At 46.7% G+C, this 21,313-nt stretch overlaps 1 protein-coding gene across 1 annotated transcript in view; it reads right to left on the bottom strand.

The window, feature by feature from the left end:
- Nucleotides 1–15,840, bottom strand: part of LOC142076625 (uncharacterized) — a 140,229-nt gene extending 124,389 nt beyond the window's left edge. The window contains exons 1-3 of the mRNA XM_075138909.1: nucleotides 15,789–15,840; nucleotides 13,204–14,297; nucleotides 9,155–9,158 (exon numbers count right to left, since the gene is read on the bottom strand). Of these exons, the coding sequence (XP_074995010.1) occupies nucleotides 9,155–9,158; nucleotides 13,204–14,297; nucleotides 15,789–15,838 (1,148 nt within the window). The 5' untranslated portion in view covers nucleotides 15,839–15,840. The remainder of the gene's footprint in view (nucleotides 1–9,154; nucleotides 9,159–13,203; nucleotides 14,298–15,788) is intronic.
- Between the last annotated feature and the right edge of the window lie 5,473 nt (nucleotides 15,841–21,313).

Genomic DNA, 21,313 nt, shown 5'->3' with positions numbered 1-21,313 from the left:
ACTTAATGCCCAGCGCCGCTTGCCCTCCCGGTCCCGCCGCACGCTGGCGGGATGGGCCCCAGCCTGACTCACGCTACGTGGGGATGACCCACAAAGAGCAGAGCGCGGCTCCCACAGGCCACGGCCGACGCAGGGTGGTCTGCACCTTCTTTGATCTGGGCGTTGGTGATCTGCAGGTCGCAGCTGGCCGCCTTCAGCTCCTCGCGGCCCATCATCTGGTGCTTGAGGTCACACAGGGAGATGTGGAGGCCGTTGAAGGTGACCATGTCATGGTTCAGCTTGGAGGCGAACTTGTAGTGGACGCACGACATGGTTGGGGCCAGGAGGTGCCTGCTCCGTGATGGCGTCTACCGCGGCAGACAGCGTCGCGGCCGCTGTGCCAGGTGAGGGCCCGCGGCGGTTCCTCCTCCACCGAGGAGGCCAGGGCAAGCAGCGCGGGCTGAGCTCGAGCGGGCCGGCGGCGCTCAGAGGCTGCGGCGCTCCGCCATGGCCTTCCTGGCCGACAACCGCACGGGCCGCTGCGAGCGTGTCACTGTGCACACGCAACGGCACACTGCACCCCCCCCCCGCCTCACGTGACCCAGCGCATTATGACAAAAGGCCTGCGTCACGTGGGCGTGGCGGCCCCGCGCTCTTCATCCTAACACCAAGCGCCCCCGAGGGGAGGGGGGGCCCGTCAGCCCCGGGCCTGTCACCACCCCGGGCCGCTGGTCTCCCTGCTGTCCCCTGGCCTGTCACCACCCGGTGTCCTGCCACCCCCCAGGCCTGTCACTGCCCAGTGTCCCTCCTGTCACCCCCCAGGCCTGTCCCTGCCCAGTGTCCCTCCTGTCACCCCCCTAGGCCGTCACCATCTGATGTCCCTCCTGTCACCCCCCAGGCTGTCACCACCTGGTGTCCCTCCTGTCACCCCCCAGGCTGTCACCACCTGGTGTCCCTCCTGTCACCCCCCAGGCTGTCACCACCTGGTGTCCCCTCCTGTCAGCAGCCAGCCAGGGCAAGACAGCCTGGGGCAGATGAAGCGGGCTTGGCCGTGTGGCGCTCGGCTGCCCGCGGTGCAGGGCCAGCAAAGGGAGGGGACATCTCAGGGTGCTTGAGTGTATCTTGTGGCACTCATGGAAAGTTCAGTCAAAGCAGCCAATGACCATTTATGTTTATGGCCACAGACCAGTCCCCTGCCCCCATTTTTTAACTCTTCCCTCTCTGCCTTTAGCCCATCACTATTTTTTGCTTTCTCTTTCTCTGCCTCTCTCCCTGTCTGTAGTTTCTAATTCCTCCCTGTCTGTCCTATAGCCTGCTGCTATTTTTCCCTTTCTCTCCATCGCTTTCTCCTGCTCCCTCTCCTTCTCGTTTTTCTATCGCCGTGTCCTGCTTCCTGGCCTTATCTTAATGTTAGGGTTAGGGGCTAGGGTTAGGGTTAGGCTTAGGGTATCATTAGGGCTAGGGTTAGGGTCGGGGTTAGGATTATGGTTCGGGTTTAGGGTTAGGGATAGGCTTAGGGTTTCGTTTTAGGGTTAGGCTTAGGGCTTAGGGCTTAGAAGTAAAACTGTCCCAAGCACTTACGCCTCCATCAAGGACCACATGCCCTGAGGCTTGTGATGACTGTTGGATGGCTTTCCCTCCCCCCGATGGAAACACCTCTCAGTTCTCTGTGCTCACACCAGGGAAGGAAAGGCAATACACCCCCATATCTAAAGGCATGGCACTCCAAGCAAAGGCAACGTTTCGTTTCTTTAGATGAACTGCCTGGCCAGTTACAACACCTGCTTATACTGACTTCATCCACCCTTACCCGCAAAAAATTGTGACAGGCTGCGTCAGCGTGGAGAGTCAGGTGAACTTTGACGCGCACACTGCTACCATAGGACTGGATTTTTAACCTATTTACATTTATCCGTCGCTTTGAAGCTGCCCAAGGGTCAGCATGCCCTTGCTACTGGAGGTTCTTGCTCTGTGCAGGCACTAAGGAAGACATTTCTGGTGACAGATTATTTCTAACGGGTAAAGCACAGCAGAACACACTGTTTATGAGCTGCTGAGAATCGTCCCCCAGGCATAGCAGGAACAACGGCAAAGCTTGTATATTTAAGATGCATTTGAGTTACATTACCATTAAAATACACCACCACCAGACAGTGCTCTAGACGGAAGGCTGACATCAGTGTACAAGGACAGTCCCTTCTGGACATCTCGCTCCTGGGTAGAAATCCTAGAGACTTCCTTTAAGGACAGAAATCCAAAGAGCTACAATAAGCCTTTTAAATTCAGCACAGCAAACAAAAAGCAAACAAACAAAAAATGACAGGAAACCCCTGAGGCACTGATGAGGAACACAAGGTCTCCCCTTGAGTCCACTACCCCTCACAAGACTTACTCAAAATTACTCAGTTGCTTACTCAAAAGCAATAACCAACAAGCCATGTACCCTTGGGGAAGCCCTTGTCCTTCTGTGCCGCTGGTGGCATCCCACCATTTCTTTGGGAGTCCACACAAATTCAGAAGTACACTTAGTCCTCCGGCAGTCATTACCTATGGACCCGAACTCCTCCCACACCCCAGAAGTGGCTGTCGGTCGTCTGGCAGTCATTCTCCACAAACTGCAAGCCCTCCATACCTAACCACCTCCCTAGTGACTCAGTGGAAATGAGCTGGACCACAACAGAAGTGACACTGCCCGGCCCGGTCACACAGATTAGACCACAAACGGTGGTTACAAGACAGAAAATGCAACACAAACCCCAAGGACGGCAAAAAAACAAGCAGAAGACACGTCACACAAAAACCAAAGACCCCTATCCAAACCCTAAAAATGCAAGCAAGCTACAAAAGGACTTTCCAAAAAAAAGACCACCCAGAACACAACATAAGGCAAAACCAACCCAACCCCAGGAACCCAGCGCTTGCAAACCCAGATCCTGACCATAACAATAACATGCTTTAATCCTAAGTCGCGTAAACTCCCATAACCCTCAAACCCCATAACCCTAGCACGCTGGAACCCTAGCGCCCCATATCCCTAGCACATTGTAGCCCCAAGATATCAAAACATTGAACACAAACTCCCTGGAGGTCTCTCTCTTCAGGTGGCCCCAGATCTCAGACACCACAACTCTGAAGTGGGGGTGCCCACCGTGCCCAAGTGGAAGATCCACCAGGACAGCACCAGCATCCATCTTCACATCATCCGTCACGCCCTGAAAAAGTGCCCAGGCTGGACACTCCTGGGGAGAAAGGCGGAGGCACTCGGAGACTTTGAACCGGCCAGCCATGGCCACAGGGCTTCAGCTCATCATGTCTGTGTCAGAGCCACCAGGCAGGTGACCCCGTCCCCCCTGCGAAGACCCCTTGGGGTAGCCGTACCCAGCACCAGCTGGCTGGATACGGCCTTTGCTCTCTGGGGAGGTGCTCCCTGGGCGCAGGGTCTCTCACGGGGGAACTCACAGCTCACCTGGGCTGCTCTGCGGCCACCGGACGCCTTTGCTGTCAGGTGGCTCTCAGCACCTCTCTGCCAACGGCTGTCACCTCCCTGCGGGACGCTCTCCAGCGCACGGTCCGTCTCCACTGGGTCTCCCTGGGGACAAAGATCGGAAGGGAGGGATGGGGTTTGCTCTGTCCCCGTTCCCAGGGTGCTTCAGGAGAGACCTGCCACCCCCAAATGAGCTGTCTGACGTGGACACCACAGACCAGCTGCAGACGTGGGTCAGCACGGTGGCGGGGAGTGGGCAAGATGTCCTGCGGAGCCCCCGGCGCTGGCAGAAAGCAGAGCTGGAGACAACGGGGAGAAGCCCCAGGCAGCCGGCAGCTGGCGGTGGGGCCTGGCAGGGAGCAGCGCCCGCAGAAATGCCCGGCTCCTGGAGCCTCGGCCCCAGGGCTGCAGCCTCGGCACCTCCTGGGGCTTCGCTGGGAAAAACCAGGCAGGGGTGACCCTGACAGCCCGCACACGTACCTGGCCCCGGGATCTGGCAGCCTGTCCCTGTGCCCATCGCTGCCACGGGATCCAGGAAGCAGCGCCCCAGCCCTGGCGTGGCCCTGAGCCGCCTCTCAGGCCAGGCAGCAGGAAGCCGCGCCCCATGGCATGCTGGGAGCTGTAGGCCCGGGGCACGGGCTGCCGGGCGGCCATGTTGGTTCCCGGGGCATGCCGGGAGCTGTAGGCCTGGGGCACGGGGCTGCTGGGCAGCCATGTTGGTCTTGGGAGGTGCGGGCTCTGCTCCAGCTGCAGCCCAGCTGGGGTGAGGACAGGCACGCAAGTGGAGCTACCGAAGAGGAAGGGAGGAAAGGACAGACGGACAGAGAAAGAAGTGCTTGAACTGTAACATTTGCCTGGCAGTGCCGAGAGCGGGAGCTGCAGTGAGTCCCAGCCCCTCGGGGCCGTGTCACCCCTCTTCTGCATCGCAGTCCCTCCCAGCCCCCCCCTCCCATTTCCCTCTGTGTCATTTTTTTCACTTCCCCATACCTCTCTTCTTCTATTGCTGTGTTCTGCTCCCCGTCCTCTCTTCTCCAAGTCCCTCTTTCCCTGTCGCTCTACCCGCCCCTGTCTTTTTCTTGCTGCCCCTCCCTCCTGCTCCCTGTCCCTCTTTTTGCCTTCCTCTGTCTCTGCCCTGCAGCACATTGCTGTTGTTTCTTCTCTGTCTCTTTGTCCTGGTCTGCATCCCGCTCTGTTTTTCACAGTCTCTCTGGCCTGTTCCCTGTCGTGATTTGTCTCTCTCTGCCTGTATGTCCCGCTCCCTGTCCTTGTCTTCCCTTCTCCCTCCTTCTGCTTCCCTCTCTCTCTGCCTCCAGCCCCCTGCCCTGCTCACTGTCACTGCGGTTTTCCATTCTGTATCCCACTGTCCCTGTCCTTCTTCCTGTTCATCTCTCTTCTGTCTCTCTCTGCTGCTCCCTCACCCTTCCCCTCCCCGCTTCCTCCATCTCTCTGCAGGGCTCCTGAGGCTTCTTTCTTTCCCCATCCCTCTGTGCTGCTCACTGTCCCTGTTTCTCTCTTTCTCTTCGTTGTTATTCTTGTCTGTCACTCTGTCCTTCTCCCTGCCCCTATTCCTTTTTACTCCCTCTCCTTTCTTCTGCCCACCGCAGGTTTTCTTGCGATCTCTGTCCTGCCCCTAGCCCTTAGCTCTCTCTCTCTTCCTGCCTCCGTCTCCCTCTTTCTGCCTCTCTTCCTCTTTTCCTGCTGCTTCTTTCTCCATCTTTGTCCAGATCCCTGTCCTTTTTTTTCTCTTGCTGTCCTTCGGTCCTTTTTCTCTTTTCTCTCTTTCTCTCTGTCCCATTCATAGAATCATAGAATCATAGAATCATAGAATCATACAGGTTGGAAAAGACCTCTAAGATCATCGTGTCCAACCGTCAACCCAACACACCATGCCCACTAAACCATGTCCCTAAGGGCCTCATCTACACGTCTTTTAAATACCTCCAGGGATGGTGATGCCACCACTTCCCTGGGCAGCCTGTTCCAAGGCCTGACCACTCTTTCAGTAAAGAAATTTCTCCTAATGTCCAATCTGAACCTCCCTTGGCGCAACTTGAGGCCATTTCCTCTTGTCCTATCGCTAGTTACTTGGCAGAAGAGACCAACACCCACCTCGCTACAACCTCCTTTCAGGTAGCTGTAGAGTGCGATGACGTCTCCCCTCAGCCTCCTCTTCTCCAGGCTAAACAACCCCAGTTCCCTCAGCCGCTCCTCATAAGGCTTGTGCTCCAGGCCCTTCACCAGCTTCGTTGCCCTCCTCTGGACACGCTCCAGCACCTCCATGTCCTTCTTGTAGTGAGGGGCCCAAAACTGAACACAGGATTCGAGGTGCGGCCTCACCCTTCCCTCATTCCCTGCCCCACCCTTTCTCACTAACCCCCCCTGTCCAGCTGGCTGTGCCTTCTTTCCTCTCTCTCTCGCTCTCTAGTTTTCCTTTCTTCGTCTCTCTGTCCCACTGCCCATCACAGCTGGTTTTGTCCTCCAGTGGTGTCCTGCCCCCTCTTCCTTTTTTCTCTCGCTGTCATTCTGGCCTCTTCTTTTAAATTCCTCCATCTCGGTCCTGCACCCGTCACTGTTTTTTTCCTCTCCTGTCCCTTTGTCTTGCTCCCTGTTCCCCGTTCTTGTCTCTCCTTCCCTTTGTTCTGCCGCCCATCTCTGTTCCCCTTCTTGCTCCATCTCTCTGCCCTGCTCCCTGGCCCTCTAAGTCTCTCTCTGTTTCTCTGTCCCGCTCCCTGTCTCTCCCCCACCCTATTTTTCTGTCCTACTCCCTTTTCAGGTTCCCCCCCCGCTCTCACTTTGTCCTGCTCCCTGCCGCGGCTATTTCTCACTCCATCTCTGTCCTGCAGCCCAGTGCTGTTTTTTCCTTCCATCTCTCTGTCCTGCTGCCCAGCCCAGGCTCTTTTACCTCCTTCTGTGTCCTGCTCCCCGTCCCTTAGTTTTGCCTGTCTTTCCCTTTGTCCTGCCTCCCTGTGCCTTTCTTCTCTCTCTGTATCGCCCTGTCCTGCTCCCTGTCCTTGTCTTTCCCTGACAATCTGTGTCCTACTCCCTTTCCTTGTCTTTCCCTCTCTGCCCCCCATCCTTCTTCCTACCTTTCTTTTTCTTCTCTCTCCCCCTCTGTTCCTGCTGCTTCTTTTTCCACCTCTGTCCTGCTCCCTGCCCCTTTTTTCCTCTCGCTGTCCCTCTGCCCTGCTTCCTGTCCTCATCTTTTCTGTCTTTATTTCTCTGTCCCGCTGCCTGTCCCATCGTTTCTTGTTGTACTCCCCTGCCCCGTCCAGCTGGCTCTCCCTTTTATTTGTTCTCTCTTCCTCTTTTCTGCTTCTCAGTCCTCTTTTCCTCTTCCCCTGTCTCTGTCCTCCAGCCCGTTGCTGGCTTTTCCCCCCCTTCTTGGTCTCCATCAGGATCTGACCCTCTCTTTATTTCTCAGTCCCTTTGTCCTGCTCCCTGTCCTTCCTTCTCTTTCTCCATCTGGACGTCCTGCTCCCTGTCCCTGTCTTTCCCTAGCCCCCCCTTCCTTCTTCCTCTCCTTCCCCACGCCCATCTCTGCCTCTCTGTCCTGCTCCTTGACCCTACTTTTTCTTCCTCCATCTCTCTGCAGGGCTCCTCATCCCTATTTCTCTTGATTTCTCCAGCTCTCTAGCCTTTTCCCCATACCTTTGTTTCTCTCTCAGCTCCTCTATCTTTTCTCTCATCATATTTTTCTCTTTCTAGTCCACTGTCCTTCTCCCCGTCAACTGAAGCTGAATGACCAGGTTTCCCTGGGCTCTGGTATTTCCTTAGCATTGCCCTAGGGAAGATCGGTGGTTTTAGGGCTAGGGATCATTTAGGAGCTGGTCTCCTTACGTAGGCAGCGGAGCTAGGCATAGTTAAAGCAGAGGTTGTTCTCAGCTGGTGCTCTGTGCGTCCTGTTGAAAGAGCAGGCTGTGGGCCTTATTTTGAAGGAAGGTTTCTTGTTCTGCGCTTATTGCTCCTCGGGACGCTGCACAGAAGTGGTGGTGGGGTCTGGAGAGACAGATGGGACCTGCTGTGATTCCTAGTAAATGTGAACTTGAACGAGACCAGACTGACTGCATATGGTTTTCTTCTCGGCTCCAATTCCAACCTGCGTGCTCGGCGCTAATGAAAAAAGAGGCCCTGAGCTGCAAATGAGCAGACAACGTCACTCACTTAGGTCACCGTGCAGTTGGTCTGTGATAAGGGATGTGTACTTCCATGACGGTGCTTTCATGAACGTTCTCTGGTCTTGCCACTTCAAAGCCCTCCCTTTTTCCAGACATTTTAAGATGGCATTTCTTATTCTGGGGTTCAGGCTGGAGTTGGACTTAATGTTGAACAGCTGATATCATGGGCTCCGTAAAATGTGAGAGAGAACCCTGCTTTTTTTGTTGTTGTTGTTGTTTTCTAACACGCCCTAAACTTTGCTAAGCAAAGGGAGGAGTGGTTGCAAGAGTCTGTTCTTTGAGAGTGACGTATTCCTGTAGCGTGCCTGTCTTTGTATGGTGAAGGTTTCCTACCTGCAGTATGATTTTGCTGAGCTGTGAGGCTGTATTGGCGTAGCAAAGGTAAGAAGTGGCGTCTTTAAAGGTCATGAAACTGTAGCAAAACTAGCGGGAGAAGCTAGTTCCTTCCCTGCCAAAACTAGTAGCAAGTAAAAGCATTTGCAATTGGCTTTTTTATGCAATGTTCATACAGAGCTTTTGGTATTGATTGATTTTTGGGAAGCAAGACAGCAGTGAGGAAAGAAAACTGGGGCTTCTTCACCGTAGGCAGGGTTCAAGCCTTTGCGCTAGAACAGGTCTTCACTACAGTTTACAAAAAGAGAAGATGAGCTGTCTGTAAGGAAGGTTTCAGTAGAAGTAAGGCTAGATTTGCAGAATTTGGTCCTCCGTATCTGTTGCAAATAAGAGATGACTTGGCAGTGTTTACATCTGAAGTGCATGCCAGTGTGTTAATGCAGGCCGTCGAGGTCTTTTCAGGGGTACTTCTGGACTGCAGGTTGCGTGCGTGGGGGGCACCATGTCCCAGGATGAGCCAGTTTTAGCTCAGAGGATGTGACAGAATGGCAACCATCTTTGTGGTGGACCCCTGTCATGGTTTAACCCCAGTCGGCAACTAAGCACCACACAGCCGCTCACTCGCCCTCCCCCCAGCAATGGGATGGGGGAGAGAATCAGAAGAGCAAAAGCAAGAAAACTCACGGGTAGAGATAAGAAGAGTTTAATACTTGAAATAAAATAATAATAGCAATAATAGTAATACTAGTAACAGTAATAGTAGTAATACCAATAATACCATAATAATACCAATAATAACACCAATAATAATAATAATAATAATAATAATAATGATAATAAAAATAGTAATCATAATAACAATAATAACAATAATAATAATAACAATAATAATAATAATTTGTAATTAAAACAACGAGAGAGAGAAAGAGAGGGAGAGAGGATCAAGAATAAGAACCCCAATCCTAACACTAACCCCAAACCCTCAACCTAACTCGAACCCCTAATGCTACCCGTAAACCCTATGCATAACACTAAGACCTCACTCTTACCCTAACCCTAACACCGAAACCTAACCCTAAACCTGAACCCCAACCCTAACCCGAACCCTAACCCAAATGCTAAGCCTAACCGTAAACCTAACCCTAACTCTAACCCTAACCCTACCCTAACCCTAAACCCGAACCATCCTAAAACCAACCGTAAAACTTATGCTAACCCTAAGCCTAACCCTAACCCTAAACCTAACCCTAACCTTAACCCTAAACCTAACCCCTAACCACAACCCTAACCTTAACCCCTAACCCTAACGTTAACCCCTAACCCTAATGCTAACCCTAACCCCGAACTCTAGCCCTAATCCCGAACCCTAACCCTAACCCTGAACCCCAACCTAACCCTAACCCCTAAACCTAACCTTAATGCTACCCGTAAACCCTACGCATAACACTACGACCTCACCCTAATACTAACTCTAACCGCAATACCGAACCCTAACTCTAACCCTGAACCCCAATCCTAACCCTAAACCCTAACCCTAAACTTAACCCTAACACTAACCCTAAACCTAACCCTAATGCTACCCATAAACCCTACGCATAACACTACGACCTCACCCTAAACCTAACACTGAACCCTAACTCTAACCCTTAACTCCAGTCCTAAGCCTAACTCTAACCTTAACCCTAACCCTACCCCTAAACCTAACACTTAACCCTAACCCTAACCCTAACACTTAACCCTAAATCGAACACTTAACCCTAACCCTAACCTAACCTTAAGCCTAACCTGAATCAGAAAGCTCTAACCCTAATGCTAACCCTAACCCCGAACCCTAACCCTAATCCCAAACCCTAACCCTGAACCCCAACCCTAACCTTAACGTAATGACCCTAACCCTAACTCTAACCCTAACCCTAATGCTACCCGTAAACCCTAACTGTAACAGTAAGACCTCACCCTTATACTAACGCTAACCCCAATACCGAACCCTAACCCTAACCCTGAACCCAATCCTAAACCCTAACCCTAACCTTAACGCTAACACTAACCCTAAACCTAACCCTAACGCTACCTGTAAACCCTAAGCGTAACATTAAGACCTCACCCTAACCCTAACACTGAATCCTAACTCTAACCCTTAACTCTAATCCTAACCCTAACTCTAACCTTAACCCTAACCCTACCCCTAAACCTAACACTTAACCCTAACCCTAAGCCTAACACTTAAGCCTAAACCGAACACTTAACCCTAACCCTAACCTAACCTTAAGCCTAACCTGAATCATAAAGCTAACCCTAGCCCTAACCCTAACCCTAAGGCGAAACCTCACCCTAAAACAAAATCCTAACGCTAACCCTAAACCCAAACCGTAACCCTAACCCTAACATCAAACCATAACACTAACACTTTGGCAGAACCCTAATGTTAAACCTAAAGGGAACCATAAAACTAACCCTCACATAACACCGAACCCCTAATTCTAACTGTAACCCTACTGCTAACTCAACCTCAAACCGTAATCTTAAGATATCACCATAACCCTACCCCTACCCCTACCCCTAACCCTAAAACTAAACCCTAACCCTAACCCCTAACCCATACCCTAACCCTAATGCTAAGCCTATCCCTAACTGTAACCCTACACCCTAACCCTAACGCTAACCCTTACCCTAAAACGAAACCATAACCCTATCCCTAACACTAAACCTGAACCATAATCCTAACCCCACGATAACCTTAGGCCTAACCCTAACCTAAACCATAACCCTAACCTTAACCCCTAATCCTAATTTTAAACCCTAACCCTGATGCTAATCCTAACCCCGACCCCTAACCGTAATCCCGAACCCTAACCCTGAACCCCAACCTGAACCCTAATGACCCTAACCCTAACTCTAACCCTGACCCTAACCCTAACCCTAACCCTAACCCTAACCCTAACCCTAACCCTAACCCTAACCCTAACCCTAGCCCTGAACCCCAACCTGAACCCCAACCTGAACCCTAATGACCCTAACCCTAACTCTAACCCTAACCCTAACCCTAACGCTACCCCAAACCTAATACCGTAACCATAACACCTCACCCTAAACCTAATGCGAAACCTAATCCTAAAATTAAAATGCAACCCTAACCCTAAACCTAATCCTAATACTTAATGCTAACCCTAACCCAAACTGAAATCCTAACCCATAAGCATAAACCCAACCGTAACCCCTAACCATAACACTAATCCCTAACCCTAACCCTAACCCAGCCCCTAACCATAACCCTACTGATAAGCCCTAACCCTAATGCTAACCCTAACCCCAAACCCTAACGCATATCCCGAAATCTAACCCTAACCCTGAACCCCAGCCCTAACTCTAACCTTAAACCTAACACTAACTTTACCCTAACCCTAACCCTAACCCTAAAATTAAACCCTAACCCTAAACCCTAACCCAACCCCTAACCCTAACCCTAAAACTAACCCCAACCCTAACCGTAACACTAAGCCCTAACCCTAATCCTAAACCTAACTCTAAAATGAAACCCTAACCCGATCCCTAACCCTAAACCCAAACCATAATCCTAACCCCAACCCTATCCCTAACACTAATGATAACCCTAAGCCTAACCCTAAACTTAACCCTAACCCTAACCCTAACCCCAACCCCAACCCCTAACCATAACCCTAATGATAAGCCCTAACCCTAATTCTAACCCTAACCCCAACCCATATCCCGAACTCTAACCCTAACCCTGAACCCCAGCCCTAACTCTAACCTTAACCTTAACCCTAACCCTAAACCTAAAACTAAACCCTAACCCTAAACCCTAACCCAAACCCAAACCCTAACCCTAAAACTAACCCTAACCCTAACCGTAACCCTAAGCCCTAACCCTAAACCTAACCCTAAAATGAAACCCTAACCCGATCCCTAACCCTAAACCCAAACCATAATCCTAACCCCAACCCTATCCCTAAACCTAACGATAACCCTAAGCCTAACCCTAAACTTAACCCTAACCCTAACCTTAAACCTAACCCCAACCCCAACCCCTAACCATAACCCTAATGATAAGCCCTAACCCTAATTCTAATCCTAACCCCAACCCATATCCTGAACTCTAACCCTAACCCTGAACCCCAGCCCTAACTCTAAGCCCTAACTCTAAACCTAACCCTAAAATGAAACCCTAACCCGATCCCTAACCCTAAACCCAAACCATAATCCTAACCCCAACCCTATCCCTAAACCTAACGATAACCCTAAGCCTAACCCTAACCGTAACCCTAAGCCTAACCCTAACCCTAACCCTAACCCTAACCCAACCCATATCCCGAACTCTAACCCTAACCCTGAACCCCAGCCCTAACTCTAACCTTAACCCTAAAACTAAAACTAAACCCTAACCCAAACCCAAACCCTAACCCTGAAACTAACCCTAACCCTAAACGTAACTCTAAGCCCTAACCCTAAACCTAACCCTAAAATGAAACCCTAACCCGATCCCTAACCCTAAACCCAAACCACAATCCTAAGCCCAACCCTATCCCTAAACCTAACGATAACCCTAAGCCTAACCCTAAACCTAACCTTAACCCTAACCCTAACCCTTAAACCTAACCCTAACCCTAACCCTAACCTTAAACCTAACCCCAACCCCAACCCCTAACCATAACCCTAATGATAAGCCCTAACCATAATTCTAACCCTAACCACAACCCATATCCCGAACTCTAACCCTAACCGTGAACCCCAGCCCTAACTCTAACCTTAACCCTAACCCTAACCCTAAACCTAAAACTAAACCCTAACCCTAAACCCTAACCCAAACCCTAACCCTAACCCTAAAACTAACCCTAACCCTAACCGTAACCCTAAGCCCTAACCCTAACCCTAAACCTAACCCTAAAATGAAACCCTAACCCGATCCCTAACCCTAAACCCAAACCATAATCCTAACCCCAACCCTATCCCTAACCCTAACGATAACCCTAAGCCTAACCCTAAACCTAACCCTAACCCTAACCTTAAACCTAACCCCTGCCCCTAACCATAACCCTAATGATAAGCCCTAACCCTAATGTTAACCCTAACCCTAAACCTAACCCTCACCGTAACACTAAGCCCTAACCCTAAACTTAATCACAAACACCTATAACTGATGCAAATGAGCAATATCAGGGCAGCAAGTCAGGTTCTTTAAATCCTTGCTTTCTCTCTTCCCTTCTCTCTTCTTGCTTTCTCTCTTCCGTTCGAGGAGATTTCCGTTCGAGGAAGCTTTAGCTAGTTTTATTATATTGTCTGTCTTAGGAGGAACAGCCACTTCTACTTTCCGCTTTGTCTTGTCAATTTTTGCTTTTGGCTTATCCTTCTCTTTTTTCTCCTTTTCAGACATCGGTTTGAAAACAATAGAATCTGCTTCCATAGGCTCATCTCTCACAGGGGTGGCATCATCTCTGCTTGGGACCATGAACAGGGAGTCCATTTTAACGTCTTCTGCTGGAACTGGCTCTCTTGGTTTTCTCGCACCTGCTAACAACTCAGCATTGGGAAATCCTTCATCCTCATCCCTTTTTCTTCTCTTTTCATGCTTATTTCCTTGGCCATCTCCCAGTGGATTTTTCACCTCCTTCTCTTTTGATTTTGTAGGATCCTTGATGCCATGGCTCTCTCTTTCAGAAGGTTTTTCAGGGTAATTTCCAGCTATATTGTGATTTTGGGGGCTCTGCCAAGCAGGATAATCCTCCCTACGTCCCCGAGCATATGGTGAATTCTCCTGTCTGGTCCCAGGTGGACCAAACCTACCTGGAGAAAAGTTCTCTCTGTTTACTGGAGGGTGAGGTTGAGCGCCAACAACATAGCCCTTGTAAAACTTTCCATGCCATTCTCTGTAGTTCCTTTCCCATTCCCTGTACCTTGCCTTTTCAAATGGATCTCTAAAGTCAAGAGATCTGCCAGAGTAAGCTTTCAGCTCATATGGTGGAACTTCTCTGTATCTGTTAAAATACTCCCTTCCTCCTTCCCCTTGAGGTATAGTCTGTTTAGTGGGAGACTGGCCTCTAAATACTGGAGACCTTGACCGTGAATGGCATCTTCTGTGTGGGGGTGACCTTGACCTTGAACGCTGATAACCGTGTGACCTTGACCTAGAACGATAGTTACGCCTCTTCCCTTTGCCTCTTCTTGGATACGGCGGCGATCGCGAGTAGGAACGAGAATGGGAACGACTAAATGGTCGAGAGTAGGAGCGAGAGCGGGAAGAACCTGATCTTGATGTGGAGCAGGTAGACGAACTTGTAGAGTAAGGGGAAGCACTATAAGGAGACTTGGACCTGAAAAAAAACACAACACACAAGAAAAGAAATGAAGTTAATTCAAAACAGTCATTCTCCCCAATTTTTTTCCTCCCAAATTTGGTTTGGGTTTTTTCTCCTCTCCATACGCTTATGTCAAAGCTTCTTTCAGCTGCTGACATAATGCTACTGCAAATTGAGGAATTTGATAAAATTTTTCAATTCCATTTGTCTTGTTTTAGTTATGCATGTTTACTACCTGCAACGAAAAATTCTATTGGAAAAAACACTGTCATTTTTCCTTATGTCAGATGCACTTTAGTGTAACTGCAGTCCGATATGCTGTTGAAATACAAACATGAAAAACAAGGCAACTTCATTGAGCCAAATACTTCCTCCTCTTTAAGTCTCCGTTGTTCTCTGTAAAAGTCCTCCCTAGATAAGGGAGGCCAATGGCATCCTGCCAACTTAAGCATTTTTGTCCCTGCTTTCTGTTCATTAGAGACTACGCTCATTTCCTGATCCTCATACTTGCCTTCCACATCCTCACCCCCAACAGTTCATTCAGTCTTCTCTCCTTATACTCGGCTTTGCACCTGTGGATGGAGGCTGCCCACACTTGAAAGAGACTCCCATCTCCCGTGGGCCAAGCGCCCACTGCTCCTCTGCCACTCCTTGATACACTTAATACATCACACTTCTGATCTTCCAAGCACTGCACAGATATTAACTAACCTTCTCTGGAACTTCTTTTAACTTCTTCCACATACGCTTCCTATGTTGTTGCCTCATCATGAGGTATTTGGCCTGGTCCTGTCCCTGAATTGTTGTTTTCTTGCTGACTGACTTGGAGATATCAGACAACCTGTGGGATGGATCCTGGTTTTTCTTTTGATTTACCTTTAAGATTTTATAAACACAATGCACTCTTACAATCTATCTATAACAAACATATAGCGAAAGGAAGGACTAGCTTGACGCTGCAGTAATAGGTAAAACAGCCTCCTCTCTCTCCAACTGAGAGAAAGCGTCTTGGCTATGTGAGATGACTAAATTGAAGAAATGCAAAATTGTCATAAAAGAACAGTGTTGACTTTTCCAACCATTTGCTCATTCAGTATCAACTAAGTTGTTAAAAAAAAAATGTTGGAGGCTGATTCCTATTGGGAAATCAATTTCTTCAGCCCTATTCAGCCAGTAATGGAAAAGGTGGCTTTCCATCTGATCCTTTAATTATCTTTAATTTTTATAGGTAATTATGGTTTCCTCAAAAAGCGTTCATTTTTCAGAGTCCTGTTTTCAGTCATGTACCGGAGTTTTATTTTAAATAGCCTTAGTGGAAGCACAGATGCCCTTTGTAAAAGCCAATTCAAATGAAGCCATTTAAAAATTAATTACCACTTGGATTCTCCACAACTGTCTGTGCATACTTGCTTCATTATAAATCAGCTGTTGTATAAGTTATGCGTTATACAGCCTCTTTTAACAGGTGACAAGGAGTCATCTATTGAATTTCTGTAGAATACTTACACTTCCCAGCCTGGTCTGCCACCTGCTGAGCGAACTGGACTGGCTCTCATTGGATGACCTTTTGGAGTGGGGAGAGGAAAAAGAAAGAAATCCCATTCAGTTCCTCTGAAGGTAATTTTTTTAAAGAAATTCTGAAGTTACAGTTACTTACCAGTTGTGGGTATTGCTTGTCCTTGGGGGCCCAGAAGACTTGGTAATGCTGGTTGTCTTTGTACGGGAACCTGATAGACATCTCAAAAAACCATTAGTAGGCTTGAGTTCTGAAGGTTTGAACCAACTCTCCCGTGGAGAAGAATGTGGATTAAATGCCGAACTATCCGTTTGTTGCAGACCACAGTAAGTCACCAGAGTTGGCTATATCATTTTCTATGAGAGAAATGAATCCCACCTCTCCTTTGCCAGAGGGTAAATGTAAATTGCAGGCTCAGGGTAAAGTTAGTCTCCGAGTAACTACGTTTTATAAATGGAAGAAGTCTATGTTACAGCTCCTACAAAACGAGATCCATGACAGAAACACAGAAGTGCTACCAAGTGCGTTTTAAAACAGCCACTCGTGTCAGCACACAGCAGTATTTTCTTAGTTTATAGCAACAGGAAAACTTCAGTCTGTTTCACACATGGGATTTGATAAAAGTCAGAGGGGGCGGAAATCTCAGTCCAACAGCTACTTGTTAAATTTTGCAAGAAGCCTTTGAAACATAAACCAAAAGCAAAACGAGCTTTCAGAGAGAACGACTCCACTGCAAACACTACTGACATGTTTTGCAGAAATACAGATTCTTAGCATACCACACGTTTAACCAACTTCCAGGGGCATGAACAGTAGGACCACCCTATTTTAATATTCAAAAGTATCACAGATTCTATGGTTAAGCACAATGACAGTGCTTCCTGCCCCGTAATTACAGATGCTGGCCAACTTGGTTGCATAGCCACTCAGACATGCACGCATGGTTTCTCTCGCTCACTTTTTGGCCAGTCCAATTAATTCCATACTTACGCATTAATAGTTGGTATTGCGTATTTTCCAGTGTTGGTCAGCATAGCACCCTTTGTATTGGGGTCTTTCACCTCCATCATGAAACTCCTTGGAATTCCTGTGCTCTTTAATTCTGGGAACAGGCTCAACATTTTTGTCCTGTTAAGAAAAGAAATGCAGACATATCTCCTTTTAAGACCCACACTTAAAATGACATTTCAATGATTATTTTAAGCAGCAAAAGCCTTTAATCCTCTCCTTTTACCTAGCATAAGGGTTGCTCGACTAAAATACTTATTTTCCTAAATGAATATAGCCAGGATGTTCCAAAGGCCTGAGCAGTGTTTTGAACTCATTCCATTCTTTGGCTTAAGTTCAGGTTCTTTAAGGGTGAAATATCCCTTAGCTCACCATCCACTCATAAAAGAGATACAAACCCGCTCCTCCTCCAAAGCGCAATTCAGAGCACAAATATTCAATAGATGGGGTCAACAGAAACATCTTGGTTTTACATGAAATACTAAAAACTGTGAACTGTCATTAAACAGAGTTAAAACCAGAAACATTTCCAGTAATATTGAAATGTATAAAAATATGCATGAAAGTTCACAGAGCAAGATCTGTGGACATACTTAATGTCTATGACCTAGAAAAAAGAAAAGTTTACATTTATAATGCCAGGTTTCCCTTGGATTTTGAAGGGCTTTGCAACATTGCCATATGAACCTCTGTCTTTCACCCCAAGAGAAACAATTCTTAATATGAGTATTCATGGATTTGTTACGTAACTGCCAAGGTAAAAAAATGAAAAGCTAAGGAACACCAGAAGTCCCCCACAGTCTTACCCCATTTGTTGGGCAGTTCTTTATAGAGTCGCCAGGTTTTCCGCAACGAAAGCAAGCATATGATGGTGGAGGTGGACCCCAGGGTTTCTGCATGTAACTAAAAGGGTTTGGGGCAAAGAAGAAAAAGGTATGCACGTGTCTCTCTCGTTAAAACAAACTTCTCTACAATTTTTCCATAATCTTCAAAGAACAGATTTGACATTATCAACACTTACTTGATTGGATCATATTCCTGGCAAGACTGTAGCATCATAGCCTTTATTTTATCTTCTTCGGAAGCACTGGCTTCAGCCAGATTGGCAGTCTGTTTAACAGGTAATTATTTGACACATACATTAGAAACACATTTAAGCCCACACTGCCAAAGAGAACACCACTCACCCAACCCTGTAAAGAGCAGCACAACGCCAGCTGAGGTTGCATGAAAACAGCTGCTTATATGAAACAGAGTTGTCCAAAAGATGTTCTGGGGAGTCCTTACATCATTACAGGCTGTTTATGTGCCTGTTAACCTACTTGAAAAGAGCATTCCTGGCCACTCAAAACCTTAGGCTCTTCATGTTCCCCCCCACGAACTTCTTCATAGGAAGCAATTTAACTACAATAAGCAAAACCTGCAGTTTTTTCCAGTTGACCGTGTCCTTTTAACATACAAATTGTAATATAAACGTTATGCAGAACTGGATCTTCAAATTATTGAAGGCAGCTGATTTTTTTAAAGTAGTATTTGTTCAAATGTTTTTATTACACGCTAGTACAGATACAAGCAGGGTCTAAGGGAGTGACTGTAAATGATTTGGACCCTCAAGCACCTATCATTCAGATCAACCACTCATGGTTTTGGTTTTAGATGCATTCATTCACAAAAGCAACCAGCTTGTTTCAGCATTTTGTTAAAGGGCTGTTTCATATACACAGCTTTTTCTCAACTGTAACATAATCCAGATCGACATCTATGAAATCATTTCCATTAACATTTACAGAAGACTTTACAGATACTTGACTAATTTGTTTGAACCCAAGCCGTTTACAAAACACATCCAAAACCCACAAGACATTACTAGGAATAGACCAAAATTCAATACGGCATTTAATGCATAATAAAACAGAAAACTTTTTACAACACATTGCCTCCATGCTAAGCCAGTCTGCACTGAGGAGGTTAGAGTAAGGAACCGTTTGGAGCTGCTTTATCTTATGTTCCTCTATTTTTCTGAAATACTTACATTTTCTCAAAAGCTTAAATGTGTACACCACTTGGACAGTTTTTCACATTTTAGAGTAAAACTTCACCTGAGTTTACAGAACCAAGGACATGTTTAGGGACAGCGCTAACAGAGACCAATTTCTCCTGGTGGCTACCTTCCAAACTATTTTTTTTTTCTTACCAAATGTCCACAATTTAATTTCTGCAGTGAGAGAGGGAAGAAGTTACCAGTGGGAAGAGATTTTTCTTTCTGGGAAAGGAACTCCAGCCTTTATTTTCAGAAGAAAGAACTAGCTCCTCTGCATTAGGCCCTGCCTTCTCTAATCTTTGTAACTTTAAAGACTAGTAATTTCATTGGCTAGCACTACGCCTTTTCACAAAGTGCAATCCCTAGTGCTTTCCCAGACAAAGTTACATGTTGTTGAGCAAAAAATGCAAGCAGTTCCATAGCAAAACATGGCATTACAACAGTTTCAGAAGGTCACGTTTGCTAATACGCCACACATACGCATCAGTATTTTCCTGTAAACAATTAGGTGCATTTACACAATTTACACAGTCTGCGATCAAACAAATTAGATTGTGTTGTCCACTGTATATATACTACAGTGTATGAAATTGTGCAGCATTCAAAGCATGGATCTATAACTGTAGTGCCTAGAAATTCAAAAATAGCCATGCAGTTGTCCGTGTTCCAGAAACGCTTCTATTTTGGCTCTTGCAAACCCCCCCTGAAATGTCCGTCACTTACAGCCAATTAAATTCTTCTGTGAAAATTGTGTTAGTTTCCAATGCAAAATGAACGAAAAGTATAAAAAACGGTAAACAGCTTCTGAAGTGCTTCTTCTTTGTGTCTTGAAGATGAGTAATACTGCAACATTACGTTGCGGCTGATAAGGTCCTCCCCCTTCTATCTTCCCAAGCTGGCAACTACTCTTTACCAGGATAGTATCAAAATATACACACATTTTAAAGTTAAAAGAAATACTTTAAATTATTAAAAATTAAATTAAAGGTTTGTTCACATGACAACAGTTATCCAGCTATAGATCACAGTATAAGATTTAAAAATACAAAGCAAACACTTTTTTTTTAAGAATATATATGTACCTTAGTCAGCTGGGCCAGAGAAATAGATGCAGAAGAGTCATCAATCTGTTCACAAAAAATTAAACTCATATTCAAGTTCTACAATCAAAAACAGAGCAATAGTTAACCTCTACTGTAGTCTGACAGTCTGCACTATATCCTCCGAGTGTCACTGAAAGAGCCATTTCCAACCTAGTGTAGTTGGTATTTGTTCGAAACAAAGTCCAAACCTGTGACAGCTTAAGAGTGCCTATGTGGTTAAGGAGAAGAAGCTAAACTAACCAAACCCGCTGGAGATCAACTTATTGCTCCAGAATATCTCAGAGAGGGACCCTTGTCAAATGCTCACAGCTGCTTAAAAGTCGAAGGGGTAAGGAAGCTATCAATTTTCAGCTAAAAAGGATTTTAAAAAAATATTTATTTGAGAAGGAAGCATCACTACAGGAAACTTCTTTTCAGTGTGGTTTGTAAACTAATCAGCCAAGTATTTCCTTGTGTTACTTATTTCTGTTTTAGCAGCAGAACGACAGTGTCTTCAAACCTGAAGAAAAACGCTGCCCCTTTTCCAAATGTAAATTCAAAGTGGCAGTATCCTAAAGAAAAGCTTAGCCTTTGGGAAATTAAAGCAGCATCCAGCCCTGAAGTCACCCAGATCCAAAAATGTACTGCAGGCGGAGGTTAAGAAAAATGACAGGGATTTTACCCTTTACAAATGCACCCGGCTCTAACCTTGTGCCAAAATTTGTACACTGGGTTTTACGTATTTTCATTTGCAGACAAACTATTAAACTAAACTGCTTCGTCTGATAAAGCGGAAAGGTCAAATGTAGAACTTTAGAATACCACTTTGTGTAGCAACGATATTTAAATTGACAGCAATCTATTAAAGACAGTTACGCACTCAGAGGGGCCCAAACAATATCACTTCAATTATACAGTTTCAGGAACAAATACCCAAGTCTTTAAGGACATGAAAAGGAAGCATTTAGCTGCACAGAACTGTCCTCAAAACGTGTGGGACGTGTTGGTTTTGGTATTTGTTTGAACCCCCAAGTCAAAAGTAAGAAACAGTACCAAGTTTAACAATAATGGTTTCTCAGTGGTTTTTGATAACGTTTTCAAAAACCATGTTCAGTTGTGCAAACCTTGAACCTACGTGATCTAAAAACGATTGTACATTATCTGTACAACACAAAGTCATTCAGGAAATAGTCTAGCATATCCAGTATGAAATACAATGCATTACTAGGCACAAACACCAATATTCACATGAGATAGAACTGTGCCAATGATGGCATTACTCCGTTTCTACTATGCTGAATCAAATACATTGTATTTACAACATATGCTATGTTTTACTGGAAAATGTATTCAGTTAATGTTTGGAAAATTAATCCAAGGCTAC

This window comes from Calonectris borealis, unplaced genomic scaffold, assembly GCF_964195595.1.
Source record: "Calonectris borealis unplaced genomic scaffold, bCalBor7.hap1.2 HAP1_SCAFFOLD_74, whole genome shotgun sequence".
Classification (NCBI taxonomy): domain Eukaryota; kingdom Metazoa; phylum Chordata; class Aves; order Procellariiformes; family Procellariidae; genus Calonectris; species Calonectris borealis.
Note: the sequence above shows the minus strand (reverse complement) of the source record. Positions and strands in the feature narration are given on the sequence as shown.